Raw genomic sequence first — 15500 nt, 5'->3', positions numbered from 1 at the left:
TATGTAGGATAGATTTTTTTTGTACCAGCAGGATTTAATAAGTCTCCTTAAAATTAATAAAAACTTTAATGTTAATTTGTGAATACCTAGATAATTTTTAAAGGATATAAGCACATTTTAGGACTGAGAAGATACTAAAATATCTCCCCAGAAAACTTGGCACATTGGAATTCTGCATCTTTAGGCTTCTTCCTCCAATGGGATAACTGACTTCCAGTCTCGTGGCCCTAGCTGCTAACTGGATATCTCAAACTAGATGTCCCATAGCCATCTTCAATTATCATGTTAAAAATAGATCTCATCTTTTCCCAGAAATTCTCCCCTCTTCCCAAATTCTCTTTCACTGCTGACTATACCACTACCCTAATTGTCCAGGATCCCAGTCTTGGTGTCATTCTCAACTCCTCATGCTCACTCCCATATATCAAATCTGTGGCCAAGTCCTGTCATTATTACCTTCACAACATCTCCCTTTTATATTCCCTTTTCTCTGCTGACCGAGCTACCCATCTGGTGCAGGCCATCATCACTTTACTCCTGGATTATTTTAGTAGTTCTTTGGTTGGCCAACTTGCCTCGAAATCTTCTCCCATGCATACTCTAGTTAATGTAAAAATTATTTTCCTAAAGAACATATATGGCCATGTTACCACCTTCCTTGCTGCCCCCCACTCCAACTACCAGTGTCTCCATATTACCCACAGGATCAAGTATAGTAATCTCTGTCTGCCTTTTAAAGCCTTTAACAACCTGGCCTCTTCCTGCCTTTCTAGTCTTTTTACATTTTACCTTCTTCCATTTAGTCTACAATCTAATCCAGTGTCACTGGCTGCCTTGCTTCTCCTCAAGAATGTTACTTATCTCCCAGATCCATCTGTTTTCAATTCCTGTCTCCTTTGCTTAGACTGCTCCCTGTTCTTGCCTCTTCCTCTTGGCTTCCCCAGTTTCTTTTAAGACTCAGCTCAAGATATGCCTTTTCAAGATGCCTTTCCCAGCCTCTTGACTTACCCTCTCACCCCTCCTATTACCTTCAATTTATCCTACATATATTTTATGTACATAATTGGTTATATGTAGTATCCCCCTACCCCCATTAGATTGTGAAATCCTTGCAAACAGGAATTTTATTTTTCTGTTTTGTCTCTGTTTTTCCATTTTGTATTTTTTTTTTGTTTCCGCAGTCAGTCAATAAACTTTTATGAAGCATTTGCTGTGTGCCAGGATTATACTTAGCACTGGAGATACAAAGAAAGGCAAAAAACAGTGTCTCCCCTCAAGGATCTCATAGTCTAATGGGGAGAGGGACAACATGCTTATATGCAGAAGCACTTAATAAATTCTTGCTGTTTTTAAATATAAAATAAGAAATATATAACTATTAAATTATAAAAGTAATTTTATGTTAAAAGAAAGTATAACTATGTATTGGTAATTGTAAAAGTCAACTGATACTAAAAGAATTCTACAATAAGAACACTGCTCTGCAGAGAGTAGGCACCTAATGAATATTTACTCAATTTTATTTGAATTGAATCACTATATGTGGTGTTGTTTCAGGAGTTCCCAAAAATTTTTGAGCTGAAAAGACCCTCAATGGCCATCTAATTCATACTAAGCCTAGCACTTTTATGCTGAGTAAGGAAGGCTTAGGGGACATAAGGATCTAGGTTTAATAGCTGTTTTTCAAGTATTTCAAGGGCAGGGGATAATTGGTTTACTCTGTTGGTCCTAGGTGGCCAAACCTGGATCAACAGCTGAAGTTACAGATAATTAGAATTATACTCCATATAAGCAAAAATTCCTCAATGATTAGATTATCCCTTGGGGAAATGGCCTACCTCAAGAGGAAGTAGTTTCCCCTTCATTAGAGATCTACATACAAAGGCTGGATGACTACTTATCTGGAATATTTTAAAAGGGATTCCTATTCAAGCATTGGTTGAACTAGATGGCCTTTGAAATCCTTTCCAACTCTGCGATTCTGTGATTCTACATTTAGAAATCAGTAAAATTGATATTTCTGGGTCTCATTCCACCAGCTGAATAATTAGCATAACATTTGTAAGCATAACATTGTGTTCTTTATTTTTAAGTATTTGCCCCTAGTTACTGATTGTAGAAGTTTCTGAAGGACGGTTATTAGCATGCAAAATACTCTCTTGTTTGGGAACTCAAGTTTTTCTGATTCAGCTGCCAAGCAAATAGCCCTTTGTAAATAGATATAGTAAAAAGATGTCCCTTCTGTGATGATGAAGAAGCATGTTATAATTCTTTTCCCATACTGTTGTCATTCATTACATGTAATTGTGATTACAGAGTGGATAGAAATTTCATAGAATTTGGATTTCCACTATATTCACTGATTAACAAGATTAAAAAATTTCACAAGGTAAAACAAAGTTCAGCCTTAAAAAAGAAAAAAAAAGTCCAAAAAGTATCTAGAATTCTGAAGCAATAACACAAGTTCTCCTCTAAATCTTCTCCAATCTAAACATACCTAATTCCTTCAAAAGGAAACTCTTCACCATCTTAGCTACCCTCTTCTGGATGCACTCCCTGTTATCAACACCCTTCCTAAAAATGTGGGGGTCAGAAATGAAAACAATACTCCATTAAGTGGTCTGACCAGCACAAAGTTCAGTTGGGCTGTCTTATACATCTTAATTCCTAGATGTGATACTTTTCTTAGATTAAGGTAGCCTAGGATAACATTAGATCTGTTAGTGGCAATATCAGTAAATTCATTCTTAAAGGTAAGAACTCTTTCATATTTGACTTTGAATCCTAGTAACTTGTATGTAGGTGGCATCTAATAAGTGCTTGTTGAATGGAATATCACACTGACTCATATTGAGTTTTCAGTCCAATTATTCCCAGACTGTCTTTCAACAGAGGGCTATCTAGCTTTGTTTCTCTCATCTTCTTACAAAGATGATTTTTGGGAACCTACATATAAGCCTCTACATTTATCCCTACTGACATTCATCTCCTCTGATTTGGCCCAGTATTCTAGCCTATCAAAGACTTTCTAAAGCCTCACTGTTGTTCAGTGTTTTTGCTGTGTCCTGCATCTTTGTGTCAGCCAAGTATTGCTCTTAGTTTTGCCCTCTGGATCTAGGCCAAATAAAATTAATTTCAAGTCTCCTTGCTATGCTATAGTTATTTGAGCAGCATTTACATCCATGGAGAGAATTAGTTGTCTCATTTACTTTGGATCTAGAATCATAATAAATTGCAAGAAAGTATGGTTGTTTTAGGTAAGGAAAATAACAACAATTTCATAATAATCAGAGTGATTCAGAAATGAAATGAATGAATGGGCTCCCTTAGAAGGTGATAGGTTTGCTTTCTTTTTTAAAGTAATTTTTAAAAATCAATTTTATGTTCCCTCAATTTCTGAATATATTCTTCTCTATATATACTAAGCTATTCCTTGTAACAAAAATATTTTAAAAAAACATTCAGAAAAACCTGTTAAAACATCAACAAATTCTGACAGTACATACATACACTATTCTCCATTTATTGTCTCCCACCTTGTCAAAGAAGGGAGAGAAGTGAAGTTTTTCATCTCTTTAGGACCAAGAAGAAGCGCTTATCTTCTTATTGCTAGTTTTTTCCCATTTACATTGTTGGTCACTGGAAATAAGTTTTTCCTGTTTCTTCTTATTTTATTCCACATGCTTCTCTGAAATCTTCACATCTATCATTTCTTATGATATATTAACATTCAATCGCATTCACTTATCACTTAGCTATTCCCTAGTCAAACCAATTCTTTTTTGGGTGAGTCATCTTTCATTGGAGATCTGATTTAGGCAAAGGTTAGGTGACTACTTCTTAGTATATTATAGAGAGAATCTTTTTTCAGTTTATGTTGGGTTAGATGGCTACTAATATTTCTGCCAACTCTGCAATTCTGTGATGTATGAGTAGGTTGAGCCCTGAAAGTAAAGACAACAGTACTACCACAAATTATATATAGATTGAAAATAATTCCAATCACAATGCCCTTAGCAATTTTGTAGAATTAGGTGAATTGATGATATTTATATGAAAGAGCAAATTGATAAGAATAGAAACAAATATTATGAAGAAAAAGAAAAGGGAGACTTGCAATGTCAGATCTCAAGTCATAAAGTAAACTTATGTTTAGCAAATTTGTCTAATTCTTATAAAGACAGAACATTTGATTAATGGGATAAAATAGATAATACATATCATATACATTTCAATATATTTTTATGATAATGGCCTGCTGTTGGTAGGGTAATATAATATGCAGCATATACATAGAAATATGTATATGATATATAATATATAATTTATATTTGATATTGACCTACTATTGGTATAATGTTATATATAGTATATACTCACTCACATATACATGTTATATTTGCCTATTGTTCATAAGAAGGGTACTTTAAATTATTTTTCTTGTCATAATAATGGAATTTGGCTAAGCCATCTTTACTTTAGCTAGGTCCCCTTTTGAACCAATGAGCCACATTTAGGAGACAGCTGGCTTTGATTTTAGATTCAGTGTCTGGCTGTGAAACAAAGCCAAGTACACTGGTGCAAAAGGGGATCAAACACATGACTTTGGCTTATTATAAATGTTCACTGAATAGAAGAGAATAAAATTGAAAAGATTTAACCATATATTCTAATCAACTGAGCTCTCTGGCAACAGATTCTTATAGCTGCTACATCAAATAAAATAGCAGCAAATTTGATTTTTCAATGATCTCATTTTTTGCTGTTCTCTTTTTTCTCCTTGTTTTCCATATTTTCATGTGTATTTTACTGAATTCAGCTTTCTTTATATAATTATTATTTATGAATACGTGATTTATATCAGAAGCCATTTTAAAGAGATGTATATTTTGCATTTTAGGCCAAATTTAATGCCTGAATAAATACCCCAATGTCCTGCTGGGGCTGCAACTAAATTGACCGATCTATTTTCCAAAAGTTTAGACTACTTAGAAGTGATTAATGCTCCCTGTCCAAGTTTATTTGAGACTTTCTTGGTAGGTGTTCACTTATTAGTGAGCATTTGAAGTGGATCATTGAAGGACTGTCATTAGTATGCAAAGAACTTGCTACTGATTCAGCTGTTAGGCAAGTAGCCCCTTGAGAATAGATACAGTGATAAGATAAGTACTATTGATTGAGGCAGGTAGATTAATATACCATAATTGCATTTATCATCAAGCCTTTGATGTTTGATTCACACAGTTCATTTTCTTATAATTTGATATTATACCAGCCAAGAATGACAGTCACAAAGAAGCTTGAAATGGATGCTATGAATTGCTTACTAAGGCTAGATTTATATAATGTTTACTAATGTAGAAGTATGGGCAGTGCATTAGCTGGATAATTCAGGAAAAACAAATGTTTTGGCCTTAGCTAGCAGTCCAGGCAAAATTAGTGTTGAGAGGGCTGATTTAACTGGAAAATAACTATATAGAGCTGGTCTGAAGTTATTTCTGCTGATCTTTATAGTTTTGCTTGATCAAACTTCCAGGATTGAGTTGCCATTAATTCTCAGATTTATGTTTGGTGTGTCTTTCTCACACAAAGGATTGATTCTACATTCTTTTAGATGCATTTGTTATCCTGGCATTTTCTTAGTAAGAGATTAGATGTGGCAAAAACTAACTTAAATCATGACATTTTATGGGATTATTGGGACTATACCAGTCCTGAACAATGAACAGCCTGTGGAAGGATTTTGGGGGCTGTCTGTGACCTGCAGCAACATGTGACAGCTGCCTGAAATCCTTTGGTGGGCTGTATGTTGTAGAGGCCTGGACTAGACACTTCAATGGTCCCCACTCCAGGGGACCATTGAATTAATGAGTTGCATGTAGTCTAGTTCTACTCCTTTAAGAAGAACCATGCATAAACTATACCTTATAAATGAGAGCAGAACTATTTCAGGCAGAACTCCTTAATCTAAGCTTGGAAAGATGCTGTTTGCAAGCTGTCTTCATTTCTTGACCCATGGATATAAACTAGAAACCCATAGGAGTATGTGCCTTAGGATGTTTCCTATCTTACGGTGGCTTAATTGAAGTGGGTCTACTTCGGTTCTTCATGGATCTGTGATTTTTATTAAGGTGGATATTCCTACCACAGACTCAGGTCACAGTTGCTTTATGATAATAAAATGAGCTGGAAAAGGAAATGGCAAAGCATTGTCTTTGCCAAGAAAACCCCACATGAAGTCATGACAGTTGGACACAACTAAAATGACTCAACAACAAGGCCTGCTGGCTAATCTTCAAGAATTACTACTGCTGAAAACATTTTCATTTTGTAGTCAATCTGGTGATGAGATGCTCTCAACTTAACTAAGGTAGTACTCATATCATAATAATAAATAATAATATTAATAATAGCATTTAAATAGTGCTTTGGAATTTGCAAAGTGCTTTAAAGTAGTATCTGATTTTATCTTCACAGAAATTCTTGGAGATAGGTACTATTTTTATTCACATTTTACCAATGAGAAAACTGAGGTAGACAAGTTAAGTTTCTTAAGATTCCTGAGCTGTCAAGCGTCCATAATCAAAGTGTTCCCAGCTTGGTTGGGTCCACCACATTGCCATTACCTTTGGAAACTGGGATCAAAGTCTGCTACAAGCAAACTTGGGAACCAGTTTTCTTTTTGTCCTGAAGCCTCTTATATATTCATGATAACCTATACAGGGACTAGGCCTATAGCCTCTGGGAAACTGTCAGAGCCCAGCTAGAACCATAAAAATCAGTGCCTCATCTGTATAAAAACTGAGCCAAATTCAGTTATTGTGAAATTCCTTTTTCCTTTCTTTGCCCCTTTTATTAATCCCAAAACAAATGCTACTTTCACTCTCAAATCCATGATGCAGATGTATTAGCTAACACCTTGCTTCCTCACTGACCACTGTCATAAAACCCTATGAAGGGAGGAAAATTACTAAAACACTAAGGACACAAGAATGAGGGCCCCCAGATGGCAAAACACATTGGCGTAATAGAGAAAGCAAAGTAGTTGAACCACCATGGGAACGGACAAGGACAGGCATGGTCAGAGTGTACCGGAAGTATGTTGTCATTGTCTACTCTGTATGGCATAGGAGTGTGCTTCTGGGAAAAAATAAGTGGAAAAAAAGGGAGAAGGTATCATAGGTACCTGGGGAAGGTGCAGGTAAAGAGGGGAGTTCAGTCCTTGCAGAAGTTGAGCTATTGAGGATTGCTAAATTGAATGAATAAATGAATGAAGTATATAAATTATCCTTACTACCACCAAAACTTTAACTAAAATTGATAAATGTTTCTCTAGTGAGAATATCATTACTAAAATGAAATGTACCTTAGTTGCCATCTAATCCATTGCCTTTATTTTAAAGCTAAGGGAAGTAAAGGCAGGAAGAATTATTATGACTCTCCTAAAATCACACAGGGGTAGAGCCAGGGCTTGAACCTATTTCTGCTGGCTCTCAGTCACTGTCGTGTCCATCACACTATACTGCTTCTATAATAGGTTCCAATCACAACCGAATTATTTACATAGATTATAAGCTCATAAACTTTTCCTGCAGGGTAGAAACAGAGTATTATCTTTGCAACATTTTAAGAGGGTTGTAAATATGACTCAGGTAGGCACTATACCACAAGTGTCTTGAAGATAGTTCCCAAATTATATTGCAGACCCTTAACGGAGTAAGATAAAAGCTGAAGAAAAATTCAATAACAATCTGCTTCCTGAACAGGGTGGATTTAGAAGGGGACAATTTGCCTTTGTATACCTTTCCTTTACTTCATGTCACAAAGTTTATGGGTCCCCATTAAACAACTTCATCCTGCTTTTGTGTATCAAACAGCAGTTATCTGACTTGGTCATCAAGAACAGGCCCTGGCACAAAGTAGGTGGCATTAACATTGGCTGCAGTCTGATTTCTGCTTCGATGAAATGGTGATGATAGTAATAACTGACATTTAGATAGGGACTTAGAGTTGTGATGGTGATATAACTATCAATGTAAAAAAAAAGGATTTTCAGTTCTTTAAATGAGATAATGTAGACCAGTGAGGGGAACTAGGTTACATTTTAAGTCCTTCTTTTTGACTTTGCTCTTAAGGGCACAATTAACAGGCTAATTAGCTCAGCATTTTATATCCCCTCAATTAGTTCTTACAAAATCTCCCTCTACCTCTATAGTGAAAACATAGTCTAACTTTATATGATACTATGTTTTGTCCTATGAATAGTTCTCCAAAGGCTACTGCAGAAAGTAAAGGACCCTGTAAGATAATGTAAGGTAATGTAAAGGCCTCTCCTTTTTATGACCTTTTGCCTTTTGTACTTGCTCCACGCTCCTTTGAATATACTCGTACTCCCAGACCAAATGACAATTTTAGAATGAATGGAATTCTGCCTGATGCGTCACTTAAAAACTTAAATGGAAACAAAGTATTTTCTGTATGGTGTGGATCATCAGGTAGCCATCCCTGGCATCTGCCCACTAATGGACTAGTACAGGCAAGATAACAAAACCATATACTCATTTGCCTTTTTCTTTGATCTTCCTAAATGCCTTTTCTATACACTACAATAAACCTTGGTCCTTTAGTATTCTCTCATTTGAGAATCTATCACATGAATTTCTAGAAAGCTACTTTTTAGTTTCTCTCCCTGCCTTCCACTGAACATTGACACAAACAAATAATCAGGGAACACAATTCCCTTTCATTCAGTCACCTTTCCACATGGCATCATTTGAACCAAAATCCACAGACATTCCCACTAAGGCTTTCCAAATGTGCCCTACCACTCTGCCAAATTAAAAGAAAAACTACTGAAGGTAATTGTTAAATTTTCTTGTTTAGTTCTCAAAATCTTCAGAGGGACATTTTCTGTTTGGGAATATCACATCTACCAACATCTCTGGAAAATTAACATTACTCCCAAAGGATTTCTGTAGTATTGATTGGACCTAAGAAATATGTCTGTTATAAAATACTACATTAAGTTAACTACTAACATAGTGCATTAAGTTAACCATGTTTCATTTCCATGGAAAAATAATTTATGTTTAAAGCTTTAGAAAATGAATCAACATTGTTTTGTTAAATCTTCTGCACCCCATTTGTGATTTTTATTTCTAATTAGCTGTGAAGAAGATAAGATAAACAAATCAGAAAAATAAAACTCTCCTTAACAGTATGCCTCTGGAGAGTGCTTCCTGGCAAATTAGGTAATTTCTTAGTTAATCTTTTTTTTCTTCCCAATTCTCCTCTAGAGATTATGGTGCTTACCTCAAATCCCTCAGGATTAATAACTCACCCACAGCAGAAGCAAAGTCTCTGATAATTAATTTCAATCACCTCTGTTCCCAAACTACTTGCTTCTCCATTGTGCAGTTTCTTAAGATACTTTCCCAGAAAGTATTGAAAGGGACTCAGTCCTTGTATCTAGGCTTCCCTCTGCCACAAAAACAAAACAAAACAAACAAAAACAACAACAAGAAGCAAAAAAAAACCACTAGAGACATGTATAAGGCAATATGTTGGGCAGCATGAAGATCAACTTGCTCCTGAGGATGTGACTTTTCACATACACTTGAATATGGAGAAATTTTAAAAGGAATTATTTCAGGGAAATGGTAATTATTAGCAAAATTGGGATAAAGCATAGTTTATGTCTTTCCTCGACCATGTCCCCCAAATTGCTATGTTACATTTATTTCACATATGTCTTAGTTAGAAAAAAAAGCTAGTAGCATCTTTTTGCACCACTGAAATGGAGATATATTCAAGCTTGGATAAAAAGAGCTCAGGGACATATGAAGGGTGCAGAAGAGGAGTTGGTCTTATTCTATGTGGATCCAACTATTCAGAGCTAAGAGCAATGTGTGGAAGATAGAAAGAGGCAGATTGAGGCTTGTTGCCAGGAAAAAGCTTCCTAACAAGTGGGAGCTATTGATAAGTGAAATAGTCTTCTGTGGAAGGTAGTGATTTCCCTTCAAAGGAAATCTTTGAGAAGCAATCAGATGACCCTCTCTCGAGTATGTGGTAGTGGGGATTCTGTTTTCACTCTGGGTTGGACTACATGGTTAACCCTTCTAAAATTTTGATTCTCTAAAGACAAAAATCGTTTTCAGTGTGAATCAAAACACTCACCTTTGTTGCTACTTATACCTCTGACTAGTGTGGTATTTCTGCAATAAAAATATTAAAGGATAAAACTACATCTTCTCCTGGATAAACAGAATTAAAGTGATTAACCAAATTTATAGTGTTTGCAGAAATTGTGTTCTGGTTAATTATATATTTGGTTTAAAAGAAGGAACCAGATGTGGTAATCAATGCATAAATTATTGGTTTTTAGATAATAAGAATATAATAAAATATAATTATCACTAAAACCAATGTTCACATTTTTCAATGCTTTTTGTTTATTTGCTTTATGATTAAGAAAACATTTTAAAGATTTCTGGATCCTTCTGGGTTGTGATTTTAAAAATCAATTCTCATGGTATACTTTTGTAGCTACAAAATGTATATAAAAAGGATTAGATTGGTAGTGATCATAGATCATATTCTGCAGGTCTATAATTTGAAAATCTCTCTGGTTACTGTTTTTAGAATATCATTTATCTTTGCATCATGTTTTCAGTGTAGGAAAAAACTAACTCTAGGTATCTGAGATTTCCATTTATGTTGTGGATAATTATAACTATTTTCTCTTGATATTAGAAAATGTAAGGTTATGATTCTACTTTGATGTTTTTAGCCTATTTCAGTGATTCTTCGAGGGGTAGAGAAAGTTATACCAATAAAGTACAACTTTGGACAAGTTTTACTGTTTTCTAAAGTGTCAAATATGTTCCTGGCAAGAGATTGTGTCTTTTTTTGCAAAGTCCATGTAGCCAACCATAACAAAGCTGGCCATTCGATGATGAAGTTTTGGGTCAGGTCAACCTTTGGAACAACAAAAATTGCAAAATGATCTCCAGTTTTTTGCTTACCCCTTCTCATTCTGCAATGATGGTTACAAAGTAGAGTGAAAGGGGGGCAAACTATTCCAAGAATCACACAGTTTCTTGACCTTTCATATGTATTAATTTTGCAATCCAACAACATTGGTTTCCTTTTTTTTTTCTCATATGTGACCACATCTGTTGATTCCAGAGTGTTTATACTGGCTGTCCCTTATGCTTGGAATGTTCTCTCTTCTCATCTCTGTCTCTTTGTTTTCCTGGCTTCCTTCAAGTCTTAGCTAACATGTTTCCTTCTGCAAAAAGCCTTTTTTAGTCCTTTTTAATCTTAGTGCCTTCCCTTGGAGGCTATTTCCAGTTTATCCTCTATTTGTATTTAGTTGTTTTTCCCATTAGATTGTGAGCTTCTTGGTGGCAGGTAATGTTGCTTGCCTTTCTTTATATCCCCAGCACTTAGCACGGTGCCTGGCATGTAGTAGGTACTTAATAAATACTAACTGACTCTCATTGACTAGCTATTGATATTCTATATGTGACATGCCCATCCATCGGTAAATGAATAAACATACACCTGGAGGAACTGAATGATACCAATCACGACATTCTTACTATAAGTGACATTGGAAGATGAAATGAAGACGTAGATAAATGGAAGAATGACTTGAAGAGTTTCCTTGGAGAAACAAATAAATCACTTGGTAGAGTTGGTTTTATTGTGTGTACCAAGGCAACAAGAAACATAATTTTGTGGGCTATTTAATCATCTCATAATGTTGCATTTGTGACACACGTTTAAAAAAACAGCTCTGAAAATGTTTGCATCTCGTTAGACATGCTTTGAATTGTGTGGTGAAATCACCTGCCTTGCCAGAGTGCCTGGACCCTTACTTCCACTGGCACCATTGAAGCAGATAGCTCCATCTCCTTTTCCCCCATGTTGAAAGAAATGCAGCTGAACTCTGTGGATTTCCTACTCAGGCCATGGAGAAGCAAAATATAGAAAAGGTCACATCAGCAATTCATACTAAGTAGCTTAACGAGAAGCCCAACCTTGCCTGGCAAAGCATTGTGGCGCAGAACTTTTACAGTTATGTAATACTTGAGACTAAACATGTCCTTCGCTTCTTTTTGGGTCAAATTGTGCCATTCTTCTGTTGAAGCCTGAGTAAAGTGTGGACTACACTCACTACCTCACTACCTACTCCGTGGTACATCCAATGTAGGACTTTTAAGAGTGAAGCCTACATTTTAAATACTAGAGACTTCAGTCTCGTATGGGGATACTTTAATATTTAAGCATTTATTGTGAGTTTATTGTACAGGGCATCCTACATATCAGATTTTTGCAGTGAGAAAACACTCATACAAACTGTTTACATTTGGATTTTTTTCTATTTCATACTCTTTCTGTTTCCTAAAATCCAATTCCTCTTTTAAAAATAAACCTGTTAAAGATATGTGTGTGAAAAAGTAAAGAAAATAATTGCATCTTATTCACCCATATCTGTTGCAGAGGATGAGAATGTAGATCTTTAAAAAATAACTATATAATTACTTATGTCAAAGTACAGATAGTTTAATATTTCAGTGAAATGATGGGAAAAGGGAACATGACAAAAATATATTGGAAACATGCTTTAACAGAAATACATGAAACCAAAGGCTTCACAGATACCTTACATGTCTTCAAAAAAGAATGCTTTCTTCATGGACCAAATGACATAACTGAAAAATGAAAATGGTGATATTTTGACAGAAAAGTAACAACTGGTTACCAATGTGGGAGTCATTTCCAAATTAGCTGTCTGTGTATAGTTGGAGCACTGAATTGTTTGAGCATAGATCAAGATCAATGCCTAATTAGAAGCTCTACTACTGTAACTGCTCTTCTACATTGGTAAAGGGAGTTTCCTCACTGGCAATTTCCTACATTAATAAAATCATAGGTCTGAAACAAAAGAATGAGAATACACAAGAAGAGAAGATAGTGTGCCCAAGGGAAGCAACTTTATCCTGAACTATTTCAGTAATGTATTGAGATATTAAAGAAAAAAGTAAATGTATTGTAACAATAATTGACATAGCTTATCAATCTTACCAAGAAAGTTTTTCCAATGCAAACCATTGCTCTCCTAAGAGCAAACCAAATGTACCCAAAAATCCAACAAAAACTGGATCTCCTTGCCAAGTAGAGATGGATAAGAAAGATAATATTGGTTCAGAATATAAACTCATTTGTAAAATTTAGAGAGGTGGTTGCTGAATGAGTATGAACACTATCACATCATTAAAATAGTAAGAAAGTGGAGGGAAAAATTACACAAAATTTGGCATAGACTTAGCTAAGCCAAATAAATAAAAAGGCATTTAAGGGTTAACCTGAAAAGAAGACAATGAACAGAAGAAAAATGGATAAAATCTGTATAAATTTTTGTATTAAATTCCCTTATCCCTTAGTTACAAAGGAACTATCATACTTGGACTCTAATATCACAATCCTCACTTTGCTACTTAAGTTGAAACATAACTAAGAAAACAAAGGACGAATAACTGAACCAAGAAGAAGAGCTCTGGGAGGTAACAAAATTTTGAATTATAATTTCCACAAAACAAGGATGCTACCTGGTTATATCCAGAAGGGAAGAAAAAATCCATTAATTAGCTGAAGTAAGGCAACTAAGCCTCATTTGAGATGATCATCAGGGGATGGTAGAAGGAAAAAGGCGATCAAGGATACATCATTTATGGAATTATATAAGAGCCTTCCAATGTTAAAAGTGAGCAAGTAAAAGGAATGGGAAAGTCTGTGTGATATACTGATTACAGACTTCAGGTGGTACTGAGAGGAGTGAGAAAATACAGAGGAATAGTGAACCATACTGTCCATTGGGGCAAGAAGGGCGGGAGATGGAGATAAACCCATCAATAAATAAAAAGAACAGCTACTAAGGAATACTTAAGCATGAAGTACACATTCAAAAATTTCTGACTCAAAAATGATTAAGTAGAAGGTGTTAATGATTTAAGTTACCAGGCTTTTTTCAAGTACCAGCTAAAAGCTGCCTTTCCGCAGGTCCCTTAATGTTATGCCTTCCTTCTGTGATTATCTCTGATTTATATTTGCCTTATTGAGGCACAGTCATTTGTAAGTTGTCTCCCCCGTTAGACTGTGAGTTTCTTGAGATCAGAATGGGTGGCTCTCTGCCCCACCATTTTTGTATCCCTAGTACTTAGTCTGATATATAGTAGGTCCTTAATAAATGCTTATTTGATTTAAGATTGAACTTTAGAATTGAGCAAGTTATTGAATAATTCAATCCTTTATTCTTCATCACATCCCAGCCTTAAAATATCCTTTATGTGCTTGATGATGTCAGATGTCCCATTTTTAAGATACATTGTAGATCCCTGTGGTAGGAGTGATATCTACTAGGATCCTTGCCAAGTAAGCTGTGATAGTTTTCCCTAAGTCAAATAGGCTGTGTGTGAGATTGCTTGGTGCAGGGGAGTAGGGCTAGAACTGTTGACATGACTTCCTTGTCACCTTAATCATAAAACTGTGAACCTGCAAGGATAGGGCCCCTTAGACTTGATAGAGGATCAAGATAGATGCCTCCCTGATGTTTGAATCAGCATATCCTTTTGACTACATGCTCTGTCCGAACTGATTTTGCATCCTTGTAGAATATCTTATACTGAAGTTAAGTAAACTTCATTTTTGTTAAGTGTTAGATAGAATAATATTTTCTCATTTCATTTCAATTCTGAATCTGAAACACTGGAGAGTCTGAGTCAGACCTGGCCCAGAACAAGCTTCTGTACTACTTGGGGAAAAATTACTCCATAAATATATTACTACTACTACTCCTACTACTACTCCTACTACTACTACTACTACTGCTGCTGCTGCTGCTGCTGCTGCTGCTGTTACTACTACTACTAATGATATTACTGCCACTACTACTATTGCTAGTACTACTACTACTAGCAGCTAATGTTTGGATGGTACCTACTTTATGCCAGGTGCTATGCTAAGTGCTTTATAATTATTATTTCATTTGATCCTCACAACAACCCCGGGAGGTAAATGAGACAGATGCTGAGGCAAATAGAAGTTGGGACTTGCCCAGGGTTACATAGCCAGTAAGTGTTTGAGGTTGGATTTGAATTCAGGACTTCCTGACTCCAGGTCCATCCACTGTTTGGTGTGATGGAAAGTGCCCTTGTTTAGGTGTCATGAGACTTGATTTTAATTCCTGCCTCTGATGCTTGCTAGCTTTGTGACCTTGAACAGAACTGAAGCTCAGTTCTCTCATCTTTAAAAAGAGAATAATAATGGATGTACTCTGCATATAACAAGTCATCAGAAAAGTGTTTTATAAACCCTCAGTTACATATTAATGTCAGTTATTATTCAGGAAATAGAAAACTCCACACAAAAGTTTTTTTGCATTGTTTTCTACTTTAACTATCTGTATAATCACTTACATTTCTCAGTTAAGAGAG

At 35.5% G+C, this 15500-nt stretch overlaps 1 protein-coding gene across 1 annotated transcript in view; it reads left to right on the top strand.

Annotated features, from left to right (window-relative positions):
- The window catches only part of LOC118846794 (potassium channel subfamily T member 2-like), a 33300-nt gene extending 32067 nt beyond the window's left edge, over nucleotides 1–1233 (top strand). The window contains exon 6 of the mRNA XM_036755519.1: nucleotides 1182–1233. Within this exon, the coding sequence (XP_036611414.1) occupies nucleotides 1182–1233 (52 nt within the window). The remainder of the gene's footprint in view (nucleotides 1–1181) is intronic.
- Nucleotides 1234–15500: the final 14267 nt, after the last annotated feature.

Source organism: Trichosurus vulpecula, chromosome 4, assembly GCF_011100635.1.
Source record: "Trichosurus vulpecula isolate mTriVul1 chromosome 4, mTriVul1.pri, whole genome shotgun sequence".
NCBI classification, from domain to species: domain Eukaryota; kingdom Metazoa; phylum Chordata; class Mammalia; order Diprotodontia; family Phalangeridae; genus Trichosurus; species Trichosurus vulpecula.
This window is presented reverse-complemented; position numbering and strand designations above follow the sequence as displayed.